The following is a 25,413-nucleotide window of genomic DNA, read 5'->3' as shown; positions in this document are numbered from 1 at the left end:
GTCAATGTCTAAAGCGTTTTTGAAAATATTTATAACTCAATTGTTTTACCACATTTGTTATACGGGATTATTGTTTGGGGCAATGCATCAAAAACCCAGTTTAACAGAGTTTGTGTCTTACAAAAACGTGCAATACGTATCGTACACCATGCTTCATATCTTGCCCATTCAAAACCAATTTTTTATTTGTATAGAATGCTGCAATTTTATGATATTTATCTTTAACAGTTGGGTATTTAAATGTCCTTATGTTATAAAAAGATACTTCCAGAATCCCTTTTATATTATTTTTCGCTGAACAGCACTATCCATAATTACGAAACAAGAAATTCTGTCACTTGTCATCTACATCACATGCGCACCTCATTTTTAAATATTCAGTTATATCAGGATCCTCATACATGGTATTCTATCCCTAGAGAAATTAAAGCATCAAAATCAATAAATAATTTCAAAATCAAATGCAAGCAATTTTTATTGGAAGATTATACACACAGTTAATCGAAGGTGTTTTTGTTGTTGCTGTCTTCTCTGTTGTTATCGTCCATACCTCCGTAGTTTTGTTTTGTAATGATTGCATTGTTTTGGCTTGTTTTGTTTTGTGAACTTAATTGACTTTTTTTTAATCTGTCAAAGGTATGTATGTTACAGTAAAATGGGTTAGCTACTCACAAGGGCTTTTTCCTTTCTTGCTGCTTCCCCCACCAATGGCATTGTCTTTGTATGTAGTCATACCGCCACATTATTTCTAATTGTATGTTGTATGTCCTATGAATTTTTCTGAATTTGTATCTCATTTTATACTTTCATGTCTTATTGTATGCTGTGTATATTTTTAATGCTTGGTGCAAAATAAACTAAACTGAAACTGACCAGCATGTGAGGATAATTGAATGAAGAGTTTGCTTCCAAAAGGCGCTAAATCCATTGAAAATGATGCATTTAACGCCTTTTGGAATCAAGCTCTTTCAATGCGTTTTTACTGTTTTTAGATTTATTTCGTACTTGTTATTCAAATCTCCCTCAATTGTTTTTCTTGAAGTTAAATATATCGTGGTATAATCTGTTTTGGTGAAGCAGTTTTTTCTTATTTTTTTCTATTTCAATATTGTTATTGCATGCCTAGTATTAATTTTCAATTGTTGTATTTATTCTTTGAATTTGCTCTTGAATTTCTGTCATTTGCTTATGTTTTTAACCCTATGTAAACGAGTATTTATGCAATCCGTTCCAGTTAATACTATTCTATTCTTTTATTCTCACAACTCATGACATTTGAAATTCCGAATCAGTTTTTCCACCCATTCCATATTTCAAAATATTTCTTAAAATCTGTTTACAAATTTTACCTGTCTTATCCATTGAATTATTATCCTTTGATTTCGATGCAATTATTATATGCCTCACCTTTAGTTCTCCTTGACATATCACTTGCCACGAATTTTAGTTTTCTTAAGTTGTCGTAGATCCATCTAAGCATTTTGTACAAGTCTCCAGTTTCTTTTTCATTCGTTTATTACGTATTTCTATCTAAATTGATCAAAGTAACTATTTTACTACAATCTGTTTTTCCTTTCACTGCATAAATATGATTGAGGATTTTATTCCAAACACTTCATTTTTATATTTAAACATATTTTGATTTGTTCATTGTTATATTTACAGTAATTGCCTTCAAGACCTTTCCATTATCCGTTGGTTTTTTTTTTTCTCTCATTTACTGTATGTGTTTCCACCTGCATGTTTGTATAAACGTTGGTTTCATTTTGTACGGGTCCATTTTAAATTGTATATTGTATTCATTGTATGTGCCCCCATGGAAGAACAGCGTTGCCATGTCGGCAACGCTGAATATGGGCAATCCACCCGTTTTTTATTGTTTTTATACCGAAATAGATACCATACCATACCAAATATGGGCTAATTATCCATCTTCTCTGATGAAAAAAAATAAACAAACGAATATTTAAGACAAAATAAGAAGAAGAAAAAACGGAAGTAATGACAAAGGGGAAGGACATTAACACCTTTTATGTATGTGCATATTATGTATGTATATTATATATATATATATATATATATATATATATATATATGTGTGTGTGTGTGTGTGTGTGTATATATATATATATATATGTATATCATACACTAAAATACTGGTGGATGAGAAATCCTCGCTGTGACGAAACAGTATTGCTTTGACATTGTAAATGTGTCGATTATGACTAGATGTTTTATTTGTCTTCTTTATAGGACCAAAGTTAGGAAAAGCAAATATTTGTAGAGACCTAGGTCTACCAATGCCCGATGACCAGCATGAAAACAGTGACTTGGCTTATTGTGACCATTAGCCTTGGCATCACTTCATCGAGATGCTTAGCACAGACAAGCGAACGTGAGAATGAGAATATATGTCTTACATCTCTTTAAATATAATACCAATATCTCTTTGTTTTTCATTTCTTCCTCATTATTCTTCTCGTGTCTCGGAGGTATAATTATCGTGTCTCCGCTGGAGAAAGATTACAAGACATAATGTAGTCTGTAAATGTACACATCTGCTTCTCAAAACAAATTAATCCACTGATGATAAATTATATCCTGAGTATTCGTTTCATAATAACGATTGTGCGTTCATGGTTTTATAATCAATATACTCCCATCATGTACTCATAAATTTACTCCTCGATATCGTCTTTGCATCAGTAACTTATACAAAATGTACAATTATATTACACGCAATACAATAAAATGTCCCTTTCAAACACAGCAAATTTTATGTTGTGAGTCCATGAAGTGCAAATGACTATCTCTAAAGACCAGTTAGAAAGGTAGACCAGAAAACAACATGGAACAGTCATGAATGCAGTGATCTCTTTACTTTGTTTATGTATTTATGCAGAATATGATGGTAAGCAGAAAGTAAATACATATTGTTTATGATTCTAAGTTGCAGATGTGTTTTCCATGAACTGTTTGTGACTTTTATAGCAGACACAATAGAGATCGTTCTGCCACCGAATGGAATCGTCACGTTACAGTCCAAGAACTACCCTTCCAACTACCACAGTGATTATCACGAGCAGCTGCTGTGGCTGGTATCGGCCTCAAGTGGGTGTAGGATTCGAATCTCTTTCACCGCTTTCTCTCTGGAGCACGGGGTGGACTTTCTGACCATCGGGACCGGTCGAGACCCGACCAATATCGAGACGGTACTCGTTCGGCTGTCTGGGGACTTCCTCCCCGATGACATCGTCACGCCAACAGACAAAATCTGGCTGGCAATGGACTCAAGTCTCGATCAGGAGACTGCTGGCTTTCATCTCGAATTGGAAGTAACGACGCTAGGTAAACTATCTGGCTTTGCTTTGAATTTTTACAACCTGAATTAATGATCCCATTCCATTCAAAAGACATGGCTCATGAAATAAATCCAAGTGTAATTAAAATGCCAAACACTGGTAATGATTACTCGGGGAAGAACCATAGTGGGAAGCATGAGAAATGGAATGAAGTACAGAAAATTAAGGGTTCAGCTAATGTAACCATACAGCTCTATAATATGCATCACGTATGAGACATCTTAAAGGGATGATATACAGTTTCGGTTGACATACGGTTTTTGGTTTCCAACTTTTTTATGATGATTTTTTTTTTTTAGATAATAAGAAACTTCTTATAAAATATGAACATGATGAAAGACCATTGAATTCTAAGAGTAATTGACAGTTTATTTGATGAAAATCAGTTTTGAAATAGCTGAGATACTAGTATCCCAAACAAAGCGATCCTAAAAAATGGTGGGACCCACCTTTTATCAGAGTCGCTTTGTTTTATTTTGTTTTTGGATACCTCAGCCATTTCAAAACCGATATTTATCAAATAAACTTTGAATTCCTATTAGAATTGTATGCTCTGTAACATTTTATAAAATGGTTTCTAAGTATCTTGCAAAGTGTTAAAGCTGAATCCTCATCTCAACCAATACTATACCATCCCTCAAAGTATCATTCTGTCTTACGAGAAACTTAGTGTTTTGAGTATCTGATGCTGTTTAACCTTCTTCTCCACGGAACCTAGAAAACAAAGAATGTTCATATTATTATACTCCAATATTGTTGATATGTCGCCGAGAGACTGTCACTGTAAAGTAGATAGCATAAGTTTGGGTCGTTTCGTCATAGATACCAACAAAATGAATTAAAGGCATAATTTACCATTTGCAGACGAAACCCAGTTTAGTGCTTCAAAATAGTTCTAAGACTATGAGCTAGGGATAGAAACTACCAATGTGAAAATTTGAGTCAGTACAATTAATGTTAAGTATAGTTCAATATGCAAAATGTGAACAATAGTTATAATAAAGAATGTTTCTAGACTAAACCGTCTACAGTTATGGTTTATTGAGAAAATAGTGATATCTCCTTATATTTTAGGCTTTATTGCAAACTTTTTACATGGTAGGATGTTTTGTGATACAACTAACCTACACATATGCATCAAATCATTGCTCCCAACAGTAAACAGTACCTTTAATGTTACTGCTACTTTCTTGTACAGACGAAACCGTGCAAAATACATTGGGCTTCCACCAAAAATTGACACTGCGTTCTCCAGGCCATCCGGGATCTGAGTATCCAAATGACGTCGATATCTTCTGGCCAATCACCTGCCTGGATTCCTGCGAATTACTTGTCCTCTTCGAACATTTCCGGACACAGTTCAACCATGATATTCTCTCCATTGGGCAAGGTCACCAGAGGAATGATAATCCAAGTAGAACCGTCGCCTTTTCTGGGAGCTCTTCCCCGGGAGAATACTTTTCGCACTCGTCAACCATGTGGATAAGTTTTGTTTCTGACTACAGTATAACGAATGCTGGATTTGAACTCACCGTCTATCCGGTTTCTTCTGGTAATATTCTAATCTGCAGTTTCAAAGCGTCACGCGTTTTCAGTAAATAAGTTGTTAATTTGGTAATAGTTCCCATAGTCATGATAAATGAAGGCTGCAATGTCTATTTTAGTTTCCTTTTTAGTCTATTTTACTTTATTAATGGTGCGTATTTGTTTATGTGTCATTTCATACATGTTTGTATGAGTACATTCATGTCACAGAGAAATTGTAACCCAGTTATAAGAAGTTTTAATCCAAAAGAGATGTTTTCTTCTTCATGCATTGCTTTCATTGCATGATGTGTAAGCCCCTATACAGCGTATTAAACTGTTGTTGTGTCAAGAAATCCTCGGGCGAGCCTTTCGTTGTCATAGACGACATAATAGTTACATTCAGACAGTGATCCTGAGGATAAGCTAACTTCTAGGATAAGTTCTATGAGGCGCCAAGTATCGCACGGTTGATTTCGTTACGAAATCAGACATTTCGTCTGAACGTAACTATTGTTTTTGTTTTACGCTGAATGTCCAAGTCTGATGTGGTTTCTAAGGATTGAATGTGCAGTGAGAATGTAAAGGTTGATAAATGGCATGTTATCAAATCCTCTGAGGAAAATACCTATGAATGATACATTAGTAAGCCGATCTAATCAACGGATCAATATGGTGAAGTCCTTTTCTTTCCTTCTTTCTTGTTCTTTCTTTAATACTCTCTCTCTCTCTCTCTCTCTCTTACACGAGTGAAGTTGTTGTTTTACACACATTAGGCTCCACCCACTTCAGCCTTTTTCAGCCAATAATCTCTGTATAGACTTTTTGCAGAGAAAAAGCAACAACTTCACACATGTAAAGTTCTCTCTTATAAAATATCTCAAAAAATATTTTAAAAAGTCACAATGAGAAATATATCACAAGAACGGATTTCTTAACTCCTTTAGATTAATAATAATAGATATAAGATTCACTTTAGTTCACTACGCAAAAATGCCCTGAAAGTGTCTTCCTGGGACTATTATGGTTTGACCCTATGTTCAGGTCTTGAAAACTGCATTCATAGTCAAGAAGCAAAATTTCTTTGTGATTTATTGTTTATCTGATATATTGTAACCAATCCTTTTGTATCATCAGCAGTAACATTCTGGCAGTCATTTCCACTATGTTTCAGAGGTATTCATGTGAAATTTTATTTTTTAGACTCGTTTTTCGGAGCAATGTTGTGAGTTTAAGAACATGAAGAAAATGGCGAAGTTGTTGCTTTCATGGATGACAGTTTTCTTTGTTTCCTAATTTTTACATAGTTGGCAAAGCATATTGCACCATATTTGGCTACATCTGGCTATTGATAATGGAATACCGAAGGAAAGGGAGGAATTCAAATAATAATTTGACAGGAAATCTTGTTAAAATCTCAACATATCTCTTATGTGTTTCTTTGCTTTATTCACTGTTTTGGTTAAGTTGTTGCCCGAGTGTAAATGACTTTTTACATATTTTGTGAACTTATTTTCCAGAAATGTGACTTAATTTATGTATTTCAATATATACATTCCCAACTGTATGAAACATAACACAATTTATTTACACAAAGAAGTCAAATTTCCGGTTTGAAAATCACGAGTTTGAAATGTCACACCTAAATAATATGTCTCCCTCTATGGCAGGATATGAAAAGTAAATAGTGTAATTAACTCGTGGACTCCCATGGACATATACATTTATCTGTGTATGGACATGAAGAAGTTAAAAAAACAACAACTTCACATTTTGGGTAGATGATTGTTTTATTGAGAAAGTTTGAGAACAGTGACAGTGACTATAACGGAGGGGAAGAATTTTGTGAATCTTTTGATTTTGATATACGGGTGTACATGTTCATCTGAACAATGTGATGGCCTATTAGATTGAATTTGATTAACGGAATTACATTCCAGGGCTACCCCTTTGCTAGAAATAGAAAATGGTGTGTATATAGGCCTATTCAATTTCTACTGGATGGGGACCAATGCTTAATGTCCTTTTATAATTACTATACAATACATGCCCTTAGGGGGTTTCGAGTGTTTCGAGGGGTTTCAGTGCGTATGCACCCCCCCCCCCCCCCCCTGTCAGAATCTTGGTTCACTTTTGGGTCTAGCAATCTACGATATACACCATCCTACCCCCTTCCTATCTCATCTCAGACAGCGATCTGGTTCCTTTTTTGATATCCCCCCCCCCCCCCCTTAAGCTTGAGCTTATGGGGGAGGGGGGACAAAACAGTGTGTCACAATGTGAACACAAATAGAGCCTTTACACAGTATGGTCCATTGTGTTAATTAAATAGCACACACACAAACAAACACTGGTACCTCTCCAGCCACATTTCATTCAATATTAGCATTAAAGAACACTAGAAAACAATGTAATTACAATTATATATTATGAGTTGAGAAATAGGTTTATTATGAGACATTTTGTTATATCAGGTCTATTCATATCCAGTTTCTACTGTAAACAAAATCATTCACATCAAATATACATCTGCAAATTGTTTCTATTCAATATTTCTTTTTATGATCATAATACACACATATACATACACACACATACACACACATACACACATACACACCCCACATATACATGCACACATATTGATTTGATTAGATTGATTTCTTTTACTTGTGGCCAAGCAAGGTGCTTGATAGCAAGTACTGTTACCAGGGTACCATCAGATTCAAGTCCCCTCCGAAGGACTAGGCAATGAGTGCCTTGCTTAAGGGCACAAACTGCAGTGCTGCCAGAGGATGTGAACAGGGGACCTCATGGCTTAAGAGTCTTCTACTGAGCCACAAGACAGCTCATGCACATAAACATACATACCTACATGCATACATGCATACATACACACATACATTCTGTACTTGGATACATACATATATATAGGTCAAACAAGTTGAATAAAACACTTTGAGTTCATATTCATGGATGTGTTGTAAAACATTGATATAAGTATTTACATATAATGATGTTCATAAAATACACCAGTTCAATACGGTGTACCTGTCAAAACTGACAATACATGCAGTTTACCAGTATACAAGTGATTTTGAACAATATACTTCTAGTCCAAAATTCATGCTGTTAAAACCTTGCCACATTTTGGCAAAATTGCTCTATGAAATGTGTAGCTATTTTGATTTCCTGTGCAGTAAACTTACTAGCTAGTAAAAGTCATTTTATGTAGATAAGTGTTTCTATCACATTCACTGGTTCACATTACTTTTCTTGCTATGTACATATACAGATCATAACTAAGGATCCACAGGGTCATACAGACATAGGGCATGAATGCATTTGTAGCACATGATATGTTTTCATACATTCAATAAGTTTTTTATTCTAAACTTGAATGTGAGCTGTGATGAACATGTTTGTGTTGTGGAGTTTTGCATGACATCATTTTGGTATTATTTCTTTGATCTTATAAAAGAAACAATACACACAAATACAAGCAAACGAATAAATGGGTCCAGGTAAAGACAAAGTGACTGCAGGGATCTAGTTTACCTGTTTCGGGTTTTTAAAAGAACTGTTACACTTTTGCCTTACTACATTCAAAGGTGTTAATTTCTGAGCATGCTCTCGACAAAATCCTCAAATTTCTCAATACTAAACACTGGTTGCCTCTTCTACGAATTACAGGCAAATTCTTCTCCCTTAAAAAAGGGGAAGGAGCAATTCTGTAGTGTTTACAAAGATCCCAGAATCATTGAACTGCAGAGATTACACAATTTAATTGAACATATCTTTGATTCTATACTACAGACTTTTGCAGGTACAATTTGTAACTTCTAATCAGGACATTATTTGACAATATAGTATGGCAAGATCTGACAATATAAACAAAACTAGAAAAGCACTCTGACAGCGCAAACCTCCATCAACCAGCCTATTTATATTCTACCACTGATCTTGTTCTCAGTTATCAGTGATTTCCACTCATACATGGATGCTGACAATAGCCCATTCTCCCAATAAAATATGCCTTTTGTCACATCATCAACTTTCAGCTGCGCAGTACCTCGCCCTAGCAGAAACTAAAGCATGCACTTAGTGCACGTATGAAAACCTTAAAAAATGTGCAGCTTGAACTCCCAAGTTCATTGACCCTACCTGCCAAAGTATAAAAAATCCTTCATAAAATCTGAAAAATGGCCAGATCAATATCAAAAATTTCATCATATGTTACTTGTGTCGTTATAAACCTTTCCTGTAAGTTTCATTCAAATCTGTTAACCTGTTTACATCCTCCAGAGTTATTTTGCACACGGACAAGCCAACAAATGCTGAAGAAAACATAACCTCTTCCCGTGGTGGAGGTTATAACAAATACAACATTGTCAAGACTGTTACAATGATTTTGCTCACATGTGTCATGTGTTAGAAGACAAAATTGTATGGCATGCTTCAAATTGTAACTTTACTTCAATGTGTATCTCTAAAAATCCAAATATTTTTGTGACACTGGACTACTTATACATTGCAAAATATAGTCATAAAGTAAAAGTGTACACATCAACTCATTACCAGAAGTGAAACCATTTTTGTTTTAACCGAGTGATAACAATACAGAAGATGGACCTCATAACACTGTACAGAACCAGTCAGTTAGTGGATCTCATTTGTGAGATTTTTTTTTTGTGTTGGAACCTCTTGGGCACCTCTTAAATCACCTTTCCTTTAACATACCATTGTTATTCATTCAGTCTATATTTTAGGCTGCAAATGAGAGCCACTACCTTTAACCCTAAAAAGGCCGGGGGGGGGGGGGGGGGTTGAATCAACCCCCTTGACATTTTTTGCGACTACTCCGCCGCGCGAAATTTTTTGACCACGCTGTTCGCTGACTTTTTACTTTTGAGTCTCGCACATCTATTGACACCATTTTTGTGAAAAATTGCGTATATCGTTATGACACTGCCCGACCTTTCATATATGCCTGTCAGACCGCTACAAAGATGCTGCAAAGAACGTTACCACCAGAAATAAGGATTCTAGGGGCTTTGCTTTCTGATTTAGAGCAAAATGTATGATGTTATGCATATATTAGCATAATTAATTATTTTGATGAAAATTTCCTTTTCTTTTTGAATAGTTTCTTTAATAGATTATGCAACAGGTAATGCATGTGTCAATTTTCATGGCGATCAACGGCCTAGTGAATAGTGAAAGTTTGAGCAAAATTGGACAAGCAGCTCAAGAGTTTGAATTTTCAAAGTTTAAGTTAATCGTTATTATGGGGATCTTCAGATTAGCAACTCCACCAGCATTTGTAATGTTAGTGTGGAGAACTTTCTATTGGTTGTGAACATAGAATTTAACTTTTTTCAACTTTCATGAAAAATGGAAATTATACTTTCTGTTTTGAGTATGATATGACTGAATAAAAACTACACAAATTTCTGTAAGAATTATGTTTATTCATAATTTGAAAATTCTTGAAAAATGAAATCTAAAAATGTAGAATATTCAATGCTTACATCACAGATGCTGGCGAAGCTGCCAACACATAGATAGCCATGACAAAGATTTACAAATAATTTGAAAGCTCTTAACTCTTGAACGACTGTCCGATTCTGCTCAAACTTTCACTGTTCAGTCTTTCATGTTCTTCTTCACTCACTAGTTAAAGAGCATACTAATGCCTAAATTTCATACCCCTTTAAGGTCATCTATTTATATGGTCACTTTCATTGTTTCCATTTAGTGGACCGTACGATAGGCAGGTTTGACTACATTAGATCGTAAAATGTTTATTATGAAACTATCTCTGCAAATTGCTCCACAAGCACTGCATGCCTAACTGTCCAGAGACTTTACCCAGGGAGGTGACCTCCCTGCTTTACCGCACAACGCTGTGCCAAGTCGAAAAGGAACAGCAGTAAGTGTGCCTAGTCAACTTGTACCTCCCTGGGATGACAGGTCAACAGCCCTCGTCTACGTCATAGAAAATTGCATACATTGCATTTGTTTTACAAAAAAATGATGAACATATTATGAACTGAACATCTATCACATTACAATGTTTAGTCTTTTGAATAAACTTTGTACTGGTTTGCATGCACTGGCATAGCAAAGGGGGGGGGGACAGTGGGGGCAGTCACCCCTCCTATGATTTGGAAGGTGGAAAAAATGAAAAATTGTATGCGTACTGTAAGCATGTGCAGGAAGTGGGTTTCTCATTTAACCTTTTTTTCAAGTAAGACCATAATTTTTCACTATTTCACTCAAAGTGTGCACCAGATCGTTCAATTTCAATTCTAAAATTGCAAAATCTCTTTTATTTGGGAGGGAGATACCCCTTCCGAACCCTCCCTCTCTATGCCCCTTTTCCTAACCTTCATACACTATTCAGATTGACCCCCCCCCCCCAAAAAAAAAAAAATTCTGAATAATTCTAGGTGCCCAAGACTTACCACTTAAATACTGAAAACTCAAAAAGTTCCCTCATTTACAAGGGGTAGATTCCCTTTAAAGCAACCCCTTCTTGTGGCTCAGTTCCCCCATATCAGATTAAGTACAGTTTTAGACTTTTTCCCAAATATTCCATCATAAGCGGATACAAGATATATCAATTTCAACTTTAAAAAGACGAAAACTCCCTTGTACTGGAAGGGTGGGAATAGCATGCTCCCAAGCCTTCTCCATGCTCGCCTCCCCCCTCCCCCCCATGTGTACTAGACTATGGCTGTACTTTGTGCATGAACAGTTTCCAAATATACCACAAAATGTGTGCACCAAAACGTTTAATTGCAATCGTATAATTCAGAATCTCCACCGTGTAGGAGGGAAAATAGGGCTTATCCCCTTCAATATCCTCATGCTTTGTCTCCTACCACAGACTTGCTGCGCTTCTCTGATTGACAAATTTCCAAATATTCAAGCAAAGTGCTAACCAGTTCATTGAATTTCAGTTCTAAAAATGAAAAGGCTTCCTCGAATTGCAACCTTCTCTTTGCTTGGTCCGAATTTTCGATGAAAAGTGCGTTTAGATCGCTTTATTTCAATTCGAAAAATGCAAAAGCTCCATGGAGGCATCTCCGGCACCCTCCGTCTCTATTCTATTTAAATCTTGTACATACACAGTGATGATGCACATGCTGAATAGGAGCTACATTCCATGATTTAGCCATGACACTTTCCTGAAGAAAAAAAAGCATAACTCTTTTCCATTTTTTTAATGTTATTTTGCTGAAAAGATCATTTTTATTATTATTCCAAAAGTTTGCACCAGATCACTGAATTTCAGGTCAGAAAATGCAAAATCACCCTTGTGTGGGAAGAGAAATACCCCTCTCCTACACCCTTGTGTTCATGCTTTTTCTGTTTAATGGCTTAACAGAAGGCATTCATGATATTCATTGTAAGAATTGACACAAGATGTTTGATACCATCTTAAAGGCAAATTATTAAATAATAATCTACATCAAAATACTGATACCTTACTCGAACAAGTGGGACTGTTTCAAGTCAATAAAACACGCAAAAACATGCAACGAGTTGCACCATTTAGGCCTACAACATCAAAAAGCAAAAAGTTCTCACCACCCCCCCCCCCCCTCCCCCTTGCTCGCTCCACTCACTTGGGCTCAGCCGCTTCGCTCCCATGTATATTAGCGGCCCTCCCTCCCCTCGATCAAAACCTGGCTACGCTGCAGTTTGCATGCTGTTTGCAAACTGGCAGTTTAGTGGAAAAACATCTTGCTTCATTTCTGTTGCTTGTTCAGCTTCATATGACGAGCTTTGTCATAAAACTGCTTGCTGTCGATAGTCATGACGGAATCTCTGCTCATCCTCTTGAATGCCTGATTAGTCTGTAAGAAAAAGAATAAAATGATATTGTTCATTCTTTCAATGACTACAAAACAGCAGTTAAACAATATGTATCTTAAAAGCTTGGGTTAAAAGAATAGTGTTGATAAAGACAGTACAGTTTTGGTCACACTGAATTTTAGTAACTGATACCTGCGCGATTACATTACGAACTGATAGTTGTAACTCCACCATGCCTGAGAGGTAAAACAATTACAAACATGGAGTAAAAAGCCTGGTATAGCATTCTAATAGAGCCTTTCCTAGGGTACTCCCTAAAAGCCCATTGTTTTTTACCATTTAAATACTGTTAGAGTTTGACGAAAGTATTCACAAATAACTAAGGTCTTGTGAGTTGGGCTATCTCGGTCAACGAGTCTGTCATCATGATTATGTAATACTTTGGAAGGTAAAGGCCTGGGTCATCTTGCTATATCCATGGAGCTTAGCTCCATGCTATATCCCTTCCCCCCATCTGTTATTCTATTTACTCTGTCCCTCACAGATCCCTCTCTCTCTTCCAAAGCCCTCCAGTCTTCCCAGCTCTTGCTTTGGCAATCCTGTTCTTGCTTACTCCTTTGACCTGATCTGCCCTTCCAGTAAGTTGGTGTCCTCAGTTTGCCCTAAGCTAATTAGGTTAAAGAGGAAGTACTTAGGTCCAGCCTTGTGGCCAGTTATCTTTACACTCTTGGGGCTAGGTCGCCTGCCGCCCAAGCCAGGCCCAGGGTCATAGCAAAATATGTAAAAACAGGGAGATTTGAAACAACATGAGACTAGGGAGATGCCCACCTCCCTGATCAGACCAAATCATGTGTTAATTTTGTTGATGGGGGTGGGGGTGGGGAAGGAGGGAGTCCAGAAGAAGTTTACATGTGTATCTGACGGAAACACTCACCAGCACTCTGAATGAAACTTTCTTCTTCCTCTGAGCATTGTCAGCCACAAGATCCTGCACAAGTCTCTTCATCCTTTCCTCATCATCCTCATTCATCAGTCTCCTCTGCTTCTTGGAAGGTTCCTTTGAGAAATGAAATAATGATTGCCTGAAATATTGTACATATTTATTTGTAAAGTAAAAGTCCTAGATTTACAAATAGTTTCAAGTGGTTCTCTCAGAAGTGTGATTTTAAACAAATCAATGTTATTTTCATAAAAGATAATGCAATCATGAAGAAATCTACCCCAAAACTTTGTTGATAAAAAAAAAAAATCATGTAAAAACACGTACACAAACAGTAATATGAAATTCAATCATACATTGTTCATGATTCAAGTACCATACTGGAAGATATGAATTGTGCACATGTATATACTTTTCTTCATTTTCCACATCCCTCATTTATTGCCTATGAACCACTTACTGACTCACTGGTTTATTTGGAAAGTGGATAATCCCAACTGACAGTGCACCACCTACCTCTATGTGCCCCTTTGTTTTAGGCTACCTGATAAACACTTGACCACCACATTCCAATTTACTGATAACCACCAGAACATTGCAGAGCAGTCATTCATAAACATTTTGTTTAAAATAATACCATATTTTGAAGGCCTTAGAACTTCCCCTTCCCAAATTTGGACAATCCCCGTTAAAGATATTCATCATTATGTATTAGGTAATAATCACCTCCCCTTTTATCTTACGTAAAGTACCATGAACCATATGTTCACAAGTTAAGTATAAATGTCCCGGTCAAGATGTGTTCTGGGTTCTTGCTCTGCCAGACCTCTTACCACCTCGCAGATGGTATCTTTACTCATCCACTCCAGCCCCAATTGGGAGCATGTCAGGAAGTGCCAAGTTATCAATTCATACATGTACATCAATACCTGAGGTACACCTCCTGTATACATGGTGCCTCTACATCCAATCAACAAATGATATAAAGGCTGATTTAGACTTCCTTTGCGTGACGTCGCTTCATTGTGATCATGGTGACCACTAGCTGTCTCATATTGTAGCAATTGCTGAACAAAAGACAACACTACCATGTAACCAGGAAATTTAATAACAGCATTTGATGTCATGAAAAGAGGTGTTACCTGTGTTAAGAGTGTTGCACTAATTATTGATTTTTTTTTCATTTTATCAATATTTGCATAGCCTCATTTGATAGATTTTCACAATAAATATGCAATTTATGTATGAATCCCAAAAGAGCAGTGCACGTGTAATGCATACGAACACAGAAAAATGAGAGAAAGTTCAAAGCTTGAACTTGTGACATATTTTATATAAAGTAGAAAAAGTTTTCCTCATTTTCACATAGAAGGAATTAATTCCCAGGTTTTCTTATCATGTACACTAACAAAGTAAAAAAAACAAAACAAACAACAACAAAAAAGACTAAATAGACGAACCTTTGCAGACTCATAGCTTTCTTCTGATGCACTTTCAGTCCCTGGATCAACAAAGTTTGGCTGTCAGAGGAATGTAATCCAAAATATATAAAATTGGTTCCGTGGGAAATTGACAATAAAAATGAATCAGGCAAATTATGTCATTATGCCAGTCATGATCCTCAGGAACTACATTGTACAGACAATGATCCATGAGTTAAGTGTAGAGAGCAGAAAGGCAGAATTCAACTTGAATGATAAAAGGACCAAAGTGTAATAATTAGTAACCAACTACAAGACCATACAAACTAGAAATATCACTGAAGGTAATTAATACCCCCGCCCCGTGACGACAGTCTTACCCAAGGAAATTACAGCACTTGGTGAAAACATGCATTGAAGACAGTATTCCCACCAAGACCAATGTGTGTGCCACATTTCATGAGCTTCAGTCGAATACAGAGGAAGTAGTTAAATCCGCAAGATCTTTCCTTGATCTTCTGCCATTTATATGCCGTTACCATGGCAACGCAGCTTCCGACACGTCCGAAAAATATGTCTTCCACATCTTCCCACCAAGATCAAGGTGTGTGCCACATTTCATAAGCTTTGGTCAAAAAACTGAGGAAGTAGTTAAATCTGCAAGATCTTTCCTTGATCTTCTGCCATTAATATGCCGTTACCATGGCAACATACTTTCGGGTACTGTCGAAAAATGCGTCTTGCACATCTACAACCAAAGGCACACATCTGTACCAAGTTTCATGGAAATTGGGCAAAAACTGAGGAAGTAGTTTGCAACACAAAATTTTCCATCATTTTGGCTCATAATATGTGAGCTGTTACCATGGCAACATACTTTTTGTCACTGTCAAGAAATGTGTCATGCTGACCTATATCCTAAGACAAACATTCAATATGAATTCCATGAGAATTGGAAGAACACTGATGAAGCAGTTTTGCCATGAAGCATTTTGCCCTATATTTTACCAATAACATGCCGTTACCATGCAAGGCAACGCACTTTTTGCCACTGCGGAAATATGTGTCTTGCACATTAACATATTCAGATGAACATCTGTACCTAATTTCATAAAAATTGATCAAAAAATGTGGGAGGAGTTCGCGACGCAAGATTTGTACCCATTTATGCCCATAATATGCTGTTACCATGGCAACATACTTTTGGGTACTGTCAAAAAATACGTCTTGCACATCTACAACCAAAGGCACACATCTGTGCCAAGTTTTATGGGAATCGGTTGAAAACTGAGGAAGTAGTTCGCGACGCAAGATTTGCAACGGACCGACCGCCCGACCGTCCGCTGATTCCTATATACCCCCTTCAAACTTCGTTTGGCGGGGGTATAATTACAGAGATGAATAACCATTTTGTTATGTGGGGGGGGGATGGAGGAATCTGCCTCCTAGTAAGATCTTATCCAATGCATGTACGCCAGTCAAAAAAAAAAAAAAATGAAAATGCAACAACAAACAAGACTGCACAAGTATACAGGGGGGGGGATACTAACTAATTATATCATCAGTCTCATGACCCTAGAATTATTAATTACCACTTAAATACAAATATGAATATTGCAGATAAATGGCCTAAACTTTCAATATGTTTTGCTATGTTTTGGAAATTTCTACGAAACATATTTTTTTTCAGCTCATTGTTTATTGGAACCAGGGGGGCTATGTACAAAAGTCTATGGAGATTTCAGATTCTCAGAATGAACAAGGAAATATGTATTGTTTGATGTTTATTGGATGGAATTAATAACTGACCTTTGACACCAGATTTTGGCTACTAAACAACTTATTGTGGTCATTCAAATGAAAGTAGAAAAAGAATCTTAAGTTTTATAAATGGTAGGAAAAACATAATATGCATGAAAATCACAAGATTGAGTGATTTGGAGCAGAAATTATTTTTTAAACAAAAGATCACACAAATATTGCACTGGTTAACCCGGTCATTTGTATTAAAAAATAAACCAGACTTCAAATGATGCACATACTCCATTAAAAACAAGTCATTTAACCTGTATAGGATGATCTGATTTGGGTAAAGTACTGTATGACTACTACAGCATGTACATGTGCAAAACGCATCTTCCGTTGGTGTTGAACAATGCACTGCCATGGTAACAACAATTTTTCTCTATTAGAACAGAATACAAAAACAAAAATATTGTAGATTCAGCTAACTCCCTCATATCTTTGAGCATATGGATTGAAATCTGGCACATGCAACTGCTATGGTACATAGATGTGCAAACTTAATCTTTCAACAACGCACTGCCATGGTAACAGCATATTCTGAATGAAAATCATACAAAAATATCATGGATTCAGATATCTCCCTCTGTCCTTGAGCATTTGACTTGAAATTTGGCACATGCGACTGCAATAATATGTAGATGTGCAAACTTAATCTTTTGTCATTGTTGAACAATGCGTTGCCATGGTAACAACATTGTTTAAACTAAAAAGCATGCAGAAACATTGTAGACTAAGCTTGCACCCCACCCAGAGTCTTTTGAGTATCTAGCTTGAATTTTGGCGCATGTGACCACTATGCCACATTGATGTGCAAACCTATTCTTTCGTCATTGCTGTACAATGTATTGCCATGGTAACAGCATTTTTCACTAAAAAGCATACAAAAATATTGTGGATTAACGTCACTCCCTCAGTCTTTGAGCATTTAGCTTGAAATTTGACAACGGTATGTAGATGTGCAAACTTATTCTTTTGTCATTGTTGAATAATGGATTGCCATGGTAACAGCATGTTTTGAATATAAATCATTAGAAAAATATCGTGGGTTCAGATAGCTCCCTCAGTCTTTGAGCATTTCGCTTGAAATTTTGCACATGTGACTGCTATAATACAAAGATATGCCAAATGTATCTTTTGTCACTGTTGGCGGATGTGTTGCCATGGTAACAGCATATCTTGAATGAAAAACCATACAAAAATACTGTGGATTTAGCAGACTCCCTGAGTCTTTTGGCATTTGGATTGAAATTTGGCACATTTGATGGCTATAGTACAAAGAAGTGCAAATTTCATCTTTCGTCACTGCTGAACATTGCGTTACCATGGTAACAGTATATTTTTATTGGAAATCATAATAATTTGGAATTCAGCTAAATCATTTTTTTTTTTTAGTATTTGGCTTCAAAGTTGGCACATATTACCACCATTGGAAAATGTGTTGCCATGGTAGCAGCATATTTTGAATAAAAATCATACAATAATATTGTGAATTCACCTAACTCTCTCAGATTTTGAGCATTTGCCTTAAAATTTGGCACATGTGACAGCTGAGTAGTTGTGCAAGCTTTATTTTTTTTTCTTAATGTCAGAAATTGTGTTGCCATGGTAACAGTATTTTCTAATGAAAATCATAGAAATTGCTGATTTATTTACTTCACTCACTCAAGTTTTGAGCACCTAAGTAGAGATAAAGCACATGTGACTATAAAATCAGTGAGTAAAATAAACATTTATTAAATGTTGAACAATACATTGTCGTGGCAATTTTTTTTCTTTTTCAATGAAAAGCATGCACAGTTTGTTGTAATCATCACTTATTGAACTAACTCCCTCGGTGTTAGGTGGGGTATTAATCATATTAAGTGATAGTTTTAGTTTGGAATTGAGAAATCCTCGTTCCTGTCTGTGAACAAATCAATGGACAACTAGGGAAACTTACATCAATTGGTGAATCTTGGGATTTGTCCTCTCCAGCAGATGGCTAGAATAGAATAAGTTGATGGAACACATTCATTAAAAAAACATTGAATAAAAGAAAGCTTGCAGCACATATTGACTATTCATAACTGAGCTTGCATATCGTCTTTACACAAAATAATATGACTAACCAACTCTAAATGAGATTTATTCTATTGAAGTTGAGTGCCAAAGCTTACACAGGGTTGCCCCCTCCCCATGGAATACATTTTTGCAACATCAGATAAGTATGATGATTAGGTCAGGGAAAGGGCATCTTTTACAAAGAAAATTATATATATATATATATATATATATATATATATATATATATATATGTATATATATAACAATAATAAAGTCACAACAGAGGAATGCAGGGAATGCATTAATAGCCAATCTTGATTTAATGAATAATGGATTATTCATTAAATCAAGATTGGCTATTAATGCATTCCCTGCATTCCTCTGTTGTGACTTTATTATTGCTATTTCTAGTACTGCCAATACGCGAAACAACTACAATATATATATATATATATATATAAAACGAACAAAGCTGGTAATGTATTTCTGGCCAATAAAGAATGAGTTTATTCGACTCGAATTTTTAGTGTCCTACGCCTTCTCCAGGAGTCTTGTAAATAAATAAATATTATATATAATATATGTGACCCTGCACCTCAAAACAAACAAAAAAAAAATCGCCAGACATGAATTTTTAGTGAAGACCATATTCTGAAAGAGCAGACTTTAAGCTTTAAAATGATGTATTTAACTCAAATCAAATGGACTCTCCTAACCTATCTAAAAATTGGAAAGAAAGAACAAACTCAGGAAAAGTGTGAACTGAGAAAAGAGGCTCTGAAGTACATTGTCTATTCAAGCGCTTAATCTTTACTAAACCGTGCTGGCTGTGCGATGAATGGGACAAAAAACCGGAAGTAAACCACCAGAGTAACAACAATGAAGGGATTATCAACTTAAACTGAAATTAAGCATGCCTCATTAACACATTCTGTCCATAATCAATGCCAACTTTCAAAGCAGTAGCCCTATCTTTTCAAAAGTTATTAGAGTTGAAAGTGAAGAGTGTGGACAAGGTTTGTCAGAAATGAAAAAGGGATTCTAAAGACACAGCTAATCACGCTTTTCTACCAAAAATGTTCGAGATAAACTGCTAAAAAAACACAATTTCCTGCCGTTTTATGATACCAAATTTTAGCATAATGTAAAAGAAGACCCGCTCTTTCAGAAAATATGAGAAAGTCAAGTTCGGCTAGGCTGACCCATTTCACTTATTTTCAGTCCTCATGCAAAATCAGTGTGTGCGACTTTATGTTCGTTTTGAGGTGCACGGTCACATATATACATACACACCATGCATCACAAAACAAAGAGTCGCATTTGATTTTGTGTGAGGACTGAAAATAGGTGAAAAGGGTGAACTTGGTCAATCTTGAATTTTTCATATTTTCTGAAAGAGCAATTAGTCTTCTTCTACATTGTGCTAAAATTTGGTATCATAAAATGAACAGGTAACTATGTTTTCTAGCAGTTTATCACGAACACTTTTTTTTTTAGAATGGTGCAATTAGGTGTGTCTTTAGAGTCTCCCTCTCATTTCTTTAAAAACCCTGTACACACTCTTCATTTTCAACTCTAATAACTTTAGGTAGGATGATGCTACTGCTTTGAAAGTTGGCATTTATCATGAACAGAATGTGTTCATAGGTCATGCTCAATTTCAGATCAATTTGATAATCTCTTCATTGTGGTTAAATGGTATTGTCCCACTCATTGCACAGATAGCATGGCTTAGTGAAGGTTTAAAACTTAAATACACCCTGTGCTTTAGAGCCTCTTTTCTTAGTTCACACTTTTCTGTTCACACTTTCTTTCCAATATTTAGATATTGGAGAGTCCATTTGATATGAGTTATACAATATTTTAAAGCTTAAAGTCTGCTCTTTCAGAATATGTTCTTAACTACAAATCCATGTCTGGCGACTTTTTGTTTGTTTTATGGTGCAGGGTTTTTGTCAATTTTTACACAGTCAGTGCCTGATGAATTGCTCTCACTGCCTGTCAAAGTATCGAAAAAAGGTGAATGCATGCAAAAATTGTTCATGGGCATGCCACGGTGAAGGGGTACCAACAGTGGCACACGTATCTATTGTGCTTAATGTGATAATGGGCAGTATGGGCACAGACTTGGTCTTGGTATTATTTTCTTTGTATAAGATGCCCTATTCAATGAACCTAGTAATATGCCATATGTCATATTATATGGCAAGTACAAGTACACCATTCTCCTATTTTGTTTGTTTTGTTAGTTTTTCAGGGGGTGGGGCAACTTAGGCCTTAATTGGAATGAAAGAGAATGTAAAAATGTGTTGTCATTATTGGGAATGACATGTCTTCTGTAGACAATATCCAGTGGATATAACATTCATATCTTATTCTGTTCAGAAAATCAATAAGATTGAGTTGATAAACTGTTAAAAGTAATGTAATACTACCACTTTAACTTACGGGTTAACATGCATGCAGAACTAAGACAAAGTAAGCTTTTCTTGATATTTTTCCTTTATATTAGAAGTGTTCCATAACAACCCCTACCAATGTAGAACATGAACAACCTGATCTACACAGGCAAAAGTCAGTTTGTAAAAAGTTTTAATATACTTACCGGTATCATGCATGATGATCCACTTGATGATTCCTCGGCCATAATGTTTGCAGTACCACTAGCCTTAAAAGACGAAAAGTGTTGATTCTTTTATCATATTATGTTGATCGGATATCTAATTGTCAAATAATCATAGTGTATCAAATAAAACATCAAGTGAGGTATTAGGCCGATGGGCACGTGCACATTCATAGAATTTTAGTTAGAATCAGATTTTATATTATTTAAATGATTTGAATCATTATGACTGATGAAAATTGATTACATCAAAAGACAATAGGACTTGGGCTACATCCTCTGGCCCCTTTCTCGTGTAAAGAGTAAAAAGACATGAAATTTAGTACACAGCTGTAATGGCATTTCACAAGAAATCCTTCTGTTAACATACGCTGATTATCATTTGTTTTCATGCCGGCCAAAGGTGATGACAGTGGTCATGCTGTGCAATTACCCTTCATGCTTTGAAAATGTTTGCAAAAAGAAAACAAAAACAAAAACAAAAACGAATGTCCAAACAAATTTGTGCATGTACCTGCCAGGCCTGTGCTATACTGCTCGGCCTGTGCTATTGCATGATCAGCAGGGGGGAAAATGTTATGCCTGCCAATCATTTTGACTGCTCAAATACTTCTGTACAAGGTGATCAAAAATATTTGCACTGATTCTCAGATTTATCAGAACAGAATGGTTTGGGGTTGAAAAATTGTCATAAATGAACAGAGTACGTATCTCTAGACTAGGAATGGTGTGACCCATGCAGATGCAAAAATTAAGTAGGCACAAAAATAAGTTATGGTCTTCATAACTCATGTACATGGGTAATTCCATTAATGCTGGGAGGGGTTAGGGGGGAGGGGGTCACTTTTTGACATTTTTTGTGTCCTGTTTAGATATAGAAACCCACATCTTTTCACAGGTCCTGATGAAGATGCAAATAGTGAAGAGAGATTTTAAAGTAATACTAAGCATGAAGATGCAATATATCATGCTTGGATTAGCCGACAATCTCATTCCACTATTGCATCGTCACCAGGGAGACATTAAAAAAATGTAAGTTTCATATGTAAACAGAACAACAAAAATGTCACAATGTGGCCCCCTTATTATTTGTGGAATTACTCACACGCCAACCAATGTTCTTTGCCCAATTCTTCTCCATTATTAAGGTGATTCATTAGTGTAAGAGGTTACTTTTGTAATTTTCTTAAAATCAATCGTGATTTCATAAGTCAGATAACCTGTCTTTAGTGGCCACCTGTCTATAACAGCCACTCTTTTGTCTCGTTTGGGTGGTCCCTATAGACAGGTTTGACTGTAACAAAACAAAAATAACAAAAGTCTTTTTAAATGCCTTATTTGGCAAGAAGATTGAAATACTTGCCTCAATCCTAGCAAAAAAGACTGGGAGGAGGTGCCTAAAAGCCTCCCCTTTGACATTTCACATGATTACTCTGCAACATCCAAAGCCCTTGCTGCAACACTTTGACTTTTTTATTCTAAGTTTCTTGCACATTTGGACACCAATGTGTGATGCCTGGAGGTACAGTTCTTGTGTAAAAAATCAATGCAAATTTATTGGGATTTTTTTCCCAAAAAGTTCAAAACCCCTTTCACAAAGTTCACATAAATATGCTAGTTTTTATTTTTAATAAATGGCTAAAAATTCATTTGTTTTAGTGCTCAAGTGCTTTGAAAAGTATCCACCACAAATTTCACTGAAAAAACCCAAAGAAGTGCATGTAAAATTCAAAAAGAATAAAATGAGTAAGACATCCATTTTGATCCTGCCATTTTTTAGTATGATTGCTAAAAAAGCCACAAGGAGTAAAAGTTAGCATTTTTCTAGCTTTTTATTTTACTGATTTACAGCACAAAGACTGATTTCTTCCACAAATGAGTGAAATAAAGGACAATTTATTTGGGAAAAACCAAATACATTAATGTACACAACCTTGCAGATTACATTCCAATCTACATGTACCATTGTGCAAAGTTACGCATTACAGCTGTTGCTGTGGTATTTGCAATGAGTGGACGCTTTCACATCCATTATGAAACATATATTACTTACTGAAGCTCCCATGATCCTTGCGATATCTCTTGCCGCAGCAGCATTATTTGAGTCCTTCTGCTTTGCTAGATAATATTTCCTCTGGGTTCCCTCCGAATGGCACATGAACCTAGCAAGTCTTGATCTCTCACCTTCATTGAGTTTTTCATGGGCCTTGTATAAATCAAAAGGAAAGTGTTAGTGATATTTTTTTGTAAGTCGTTTGCGTGTATTGTAAGGAAAATATAATAAGAACAAATTCACAGATAATTCATAAGTGAATAGTAAATATAAATTAGCATTCCAGCTCCCCAGCCCCATAGCATTTCACTATCAGTGGACATACGTTCACAGAAATACTCAAGTTCTCCACCATGATCAATCAAATATATTCAATATATCACATACCAGTGTAAAAAAGCTGGATGACTGGGGAGGGGGGGGGGGGTATTAAAATAATTTGATATAATTGAAATAATGATCCCAGCATATCTCCTCCCTCCACCAACAGTGTAGCCTTACAACTGTCAATATAAATTAATACAAGCCCTTGCTTAAAGGGAGTGTAAAGTACTGGTTGAGGAAAGGGATTCATGTTTTGAACATTTCTAAGTGAGATAATGAGAAACCTCTTATGAAATATGAAAGAGCATGTAATTTTAAGAAGGATTCAACATTTATTTGATGAAAATCGGTTTTGAAATGGCTAAGATATCCAAAAAAGTGATAATAATAAAAGGCGACATGCCACAACTTTATTAGGATTTCTTTGTTTCGCATTATTTTTGGATATCTCAGCCATTTCAAAACCGATTTTCATCAAATAAACTTTTGATACCCTTTAGAATTGCATGCTCTTTGACATCTCATAGAGTGGTTTCTGAATATCTCGCAAAATGTTAAAAGCTAAATCCTCACCTTGACCAGAACTGTACACACCCTTTAATCAGCGTGCATGATGGGGCACACTTGTCTGATAGCATTTTCTTGAGTTGATGGGTACATTTGCAACCACGATGGTAGCTAAGGTCGATCCTTGAATCCATTTAATGGATATTGTATTTGACACTACAATCCCATAGCTGTCTTTGTTGTTGGTCAGTACTATCATACAGATTGATTTTACACATGCCTTCTGCATGTGCGGCCACAACTTTGAACCCATGAGTATGTCTATTACATTTTTTCCTTCATTACGAAATATATACATTTGCTGATCTTTATCCAGGTGTATATGTACAGGGAAGGATGGAACATAATTTCCTCGCGTGTTTGCTCACAAACTCACAAGCTTGCATGGCTGGAATGCTTCCCAGAGAGTGGAAAAATACATGGTGTGCCGGATTGATTCCGAAATGTATCAGATGATGGGGAAACAATATAATGATAAAGTGCTCAGTGATGATTGTCAATTGTGATAGGCACTACACTAATCAAGAATATTATCATTATTATACCGTATGTTTGCACTGTACAGTGCACTCCCGTTATAACGAAATGCTCGGGACCGGCAGTTTTCTTTCGTTATAACGAAATTTTGTTATAACCGAACAAATACAATATATAACGAAAACAAGGAACCACATATATATATCATATTATGTTTGCTTAATACTCATCAAACACTGGAAAGCTATGTGAAATGTGATGGGATAACTGCATTACAATAATAAACGCAAGTTCCCCTCAGAAACTGTGCGTGACACAAGGAGCGAACACACAGTGGTGTGAAGCGTTCACCCATGCAGAGACGCTATGAATGCATGTTCCGCTACGTATTTTCGAAAGCAATTCGCATTTTGTTATAATGGAGCACATTTCTTTTGTTTTTCTTTGTC

General features: G+C 36.0%; 1 protein-coding gene across 1 annotated transcript in view; it reads left to right on the top strand.

The window, feature by feature from the left end:
• The window catches only part of LOC139729565 (cubilin-like), a 79,897-nt gene that overhangs the window by 19,105 nt on the left and 35,379 nt on the right, over positions 1-25,413 (top strand). The window contains exons 2-4 of the mRNA XM_071640493.1: positions 2,254-2,395; positions 2,992-3,348; positions 4,561-4,914. Coding sequence (XP_071496594.1) covers positions 2,308-2,395; positions 2,992-3,348; positions 4,561-4,914 — 799 coding nt within the window. The 5' untranslated portion in view covers positions 2,254-2,307. The remainder of the gene's footprint in view (positions 1-2,253; positions 2,396-2,991; positions 3,349-4,560; positions 4,915-25,413) is intronic.

Source organism: Diadema antillarum, unplaced genomic scaffold (genome assembly GCF_040938485.1).
Source record: "Diadema antillarum isolate AM-2024a unplaced genomic scaffold, OU_Dant_1.0 scf00000020, whole genome shotgun sequence".
NCBI classification, from domain to species: Eukaryota; Metazoa; Echinodermata; class Echinoidea; order Diadematoida; family Diadematidae; genus Diadema; species Diadema antillarum.
This window is presented reverse-complemented; position numbering and strand designations above follow the sequence as displayed.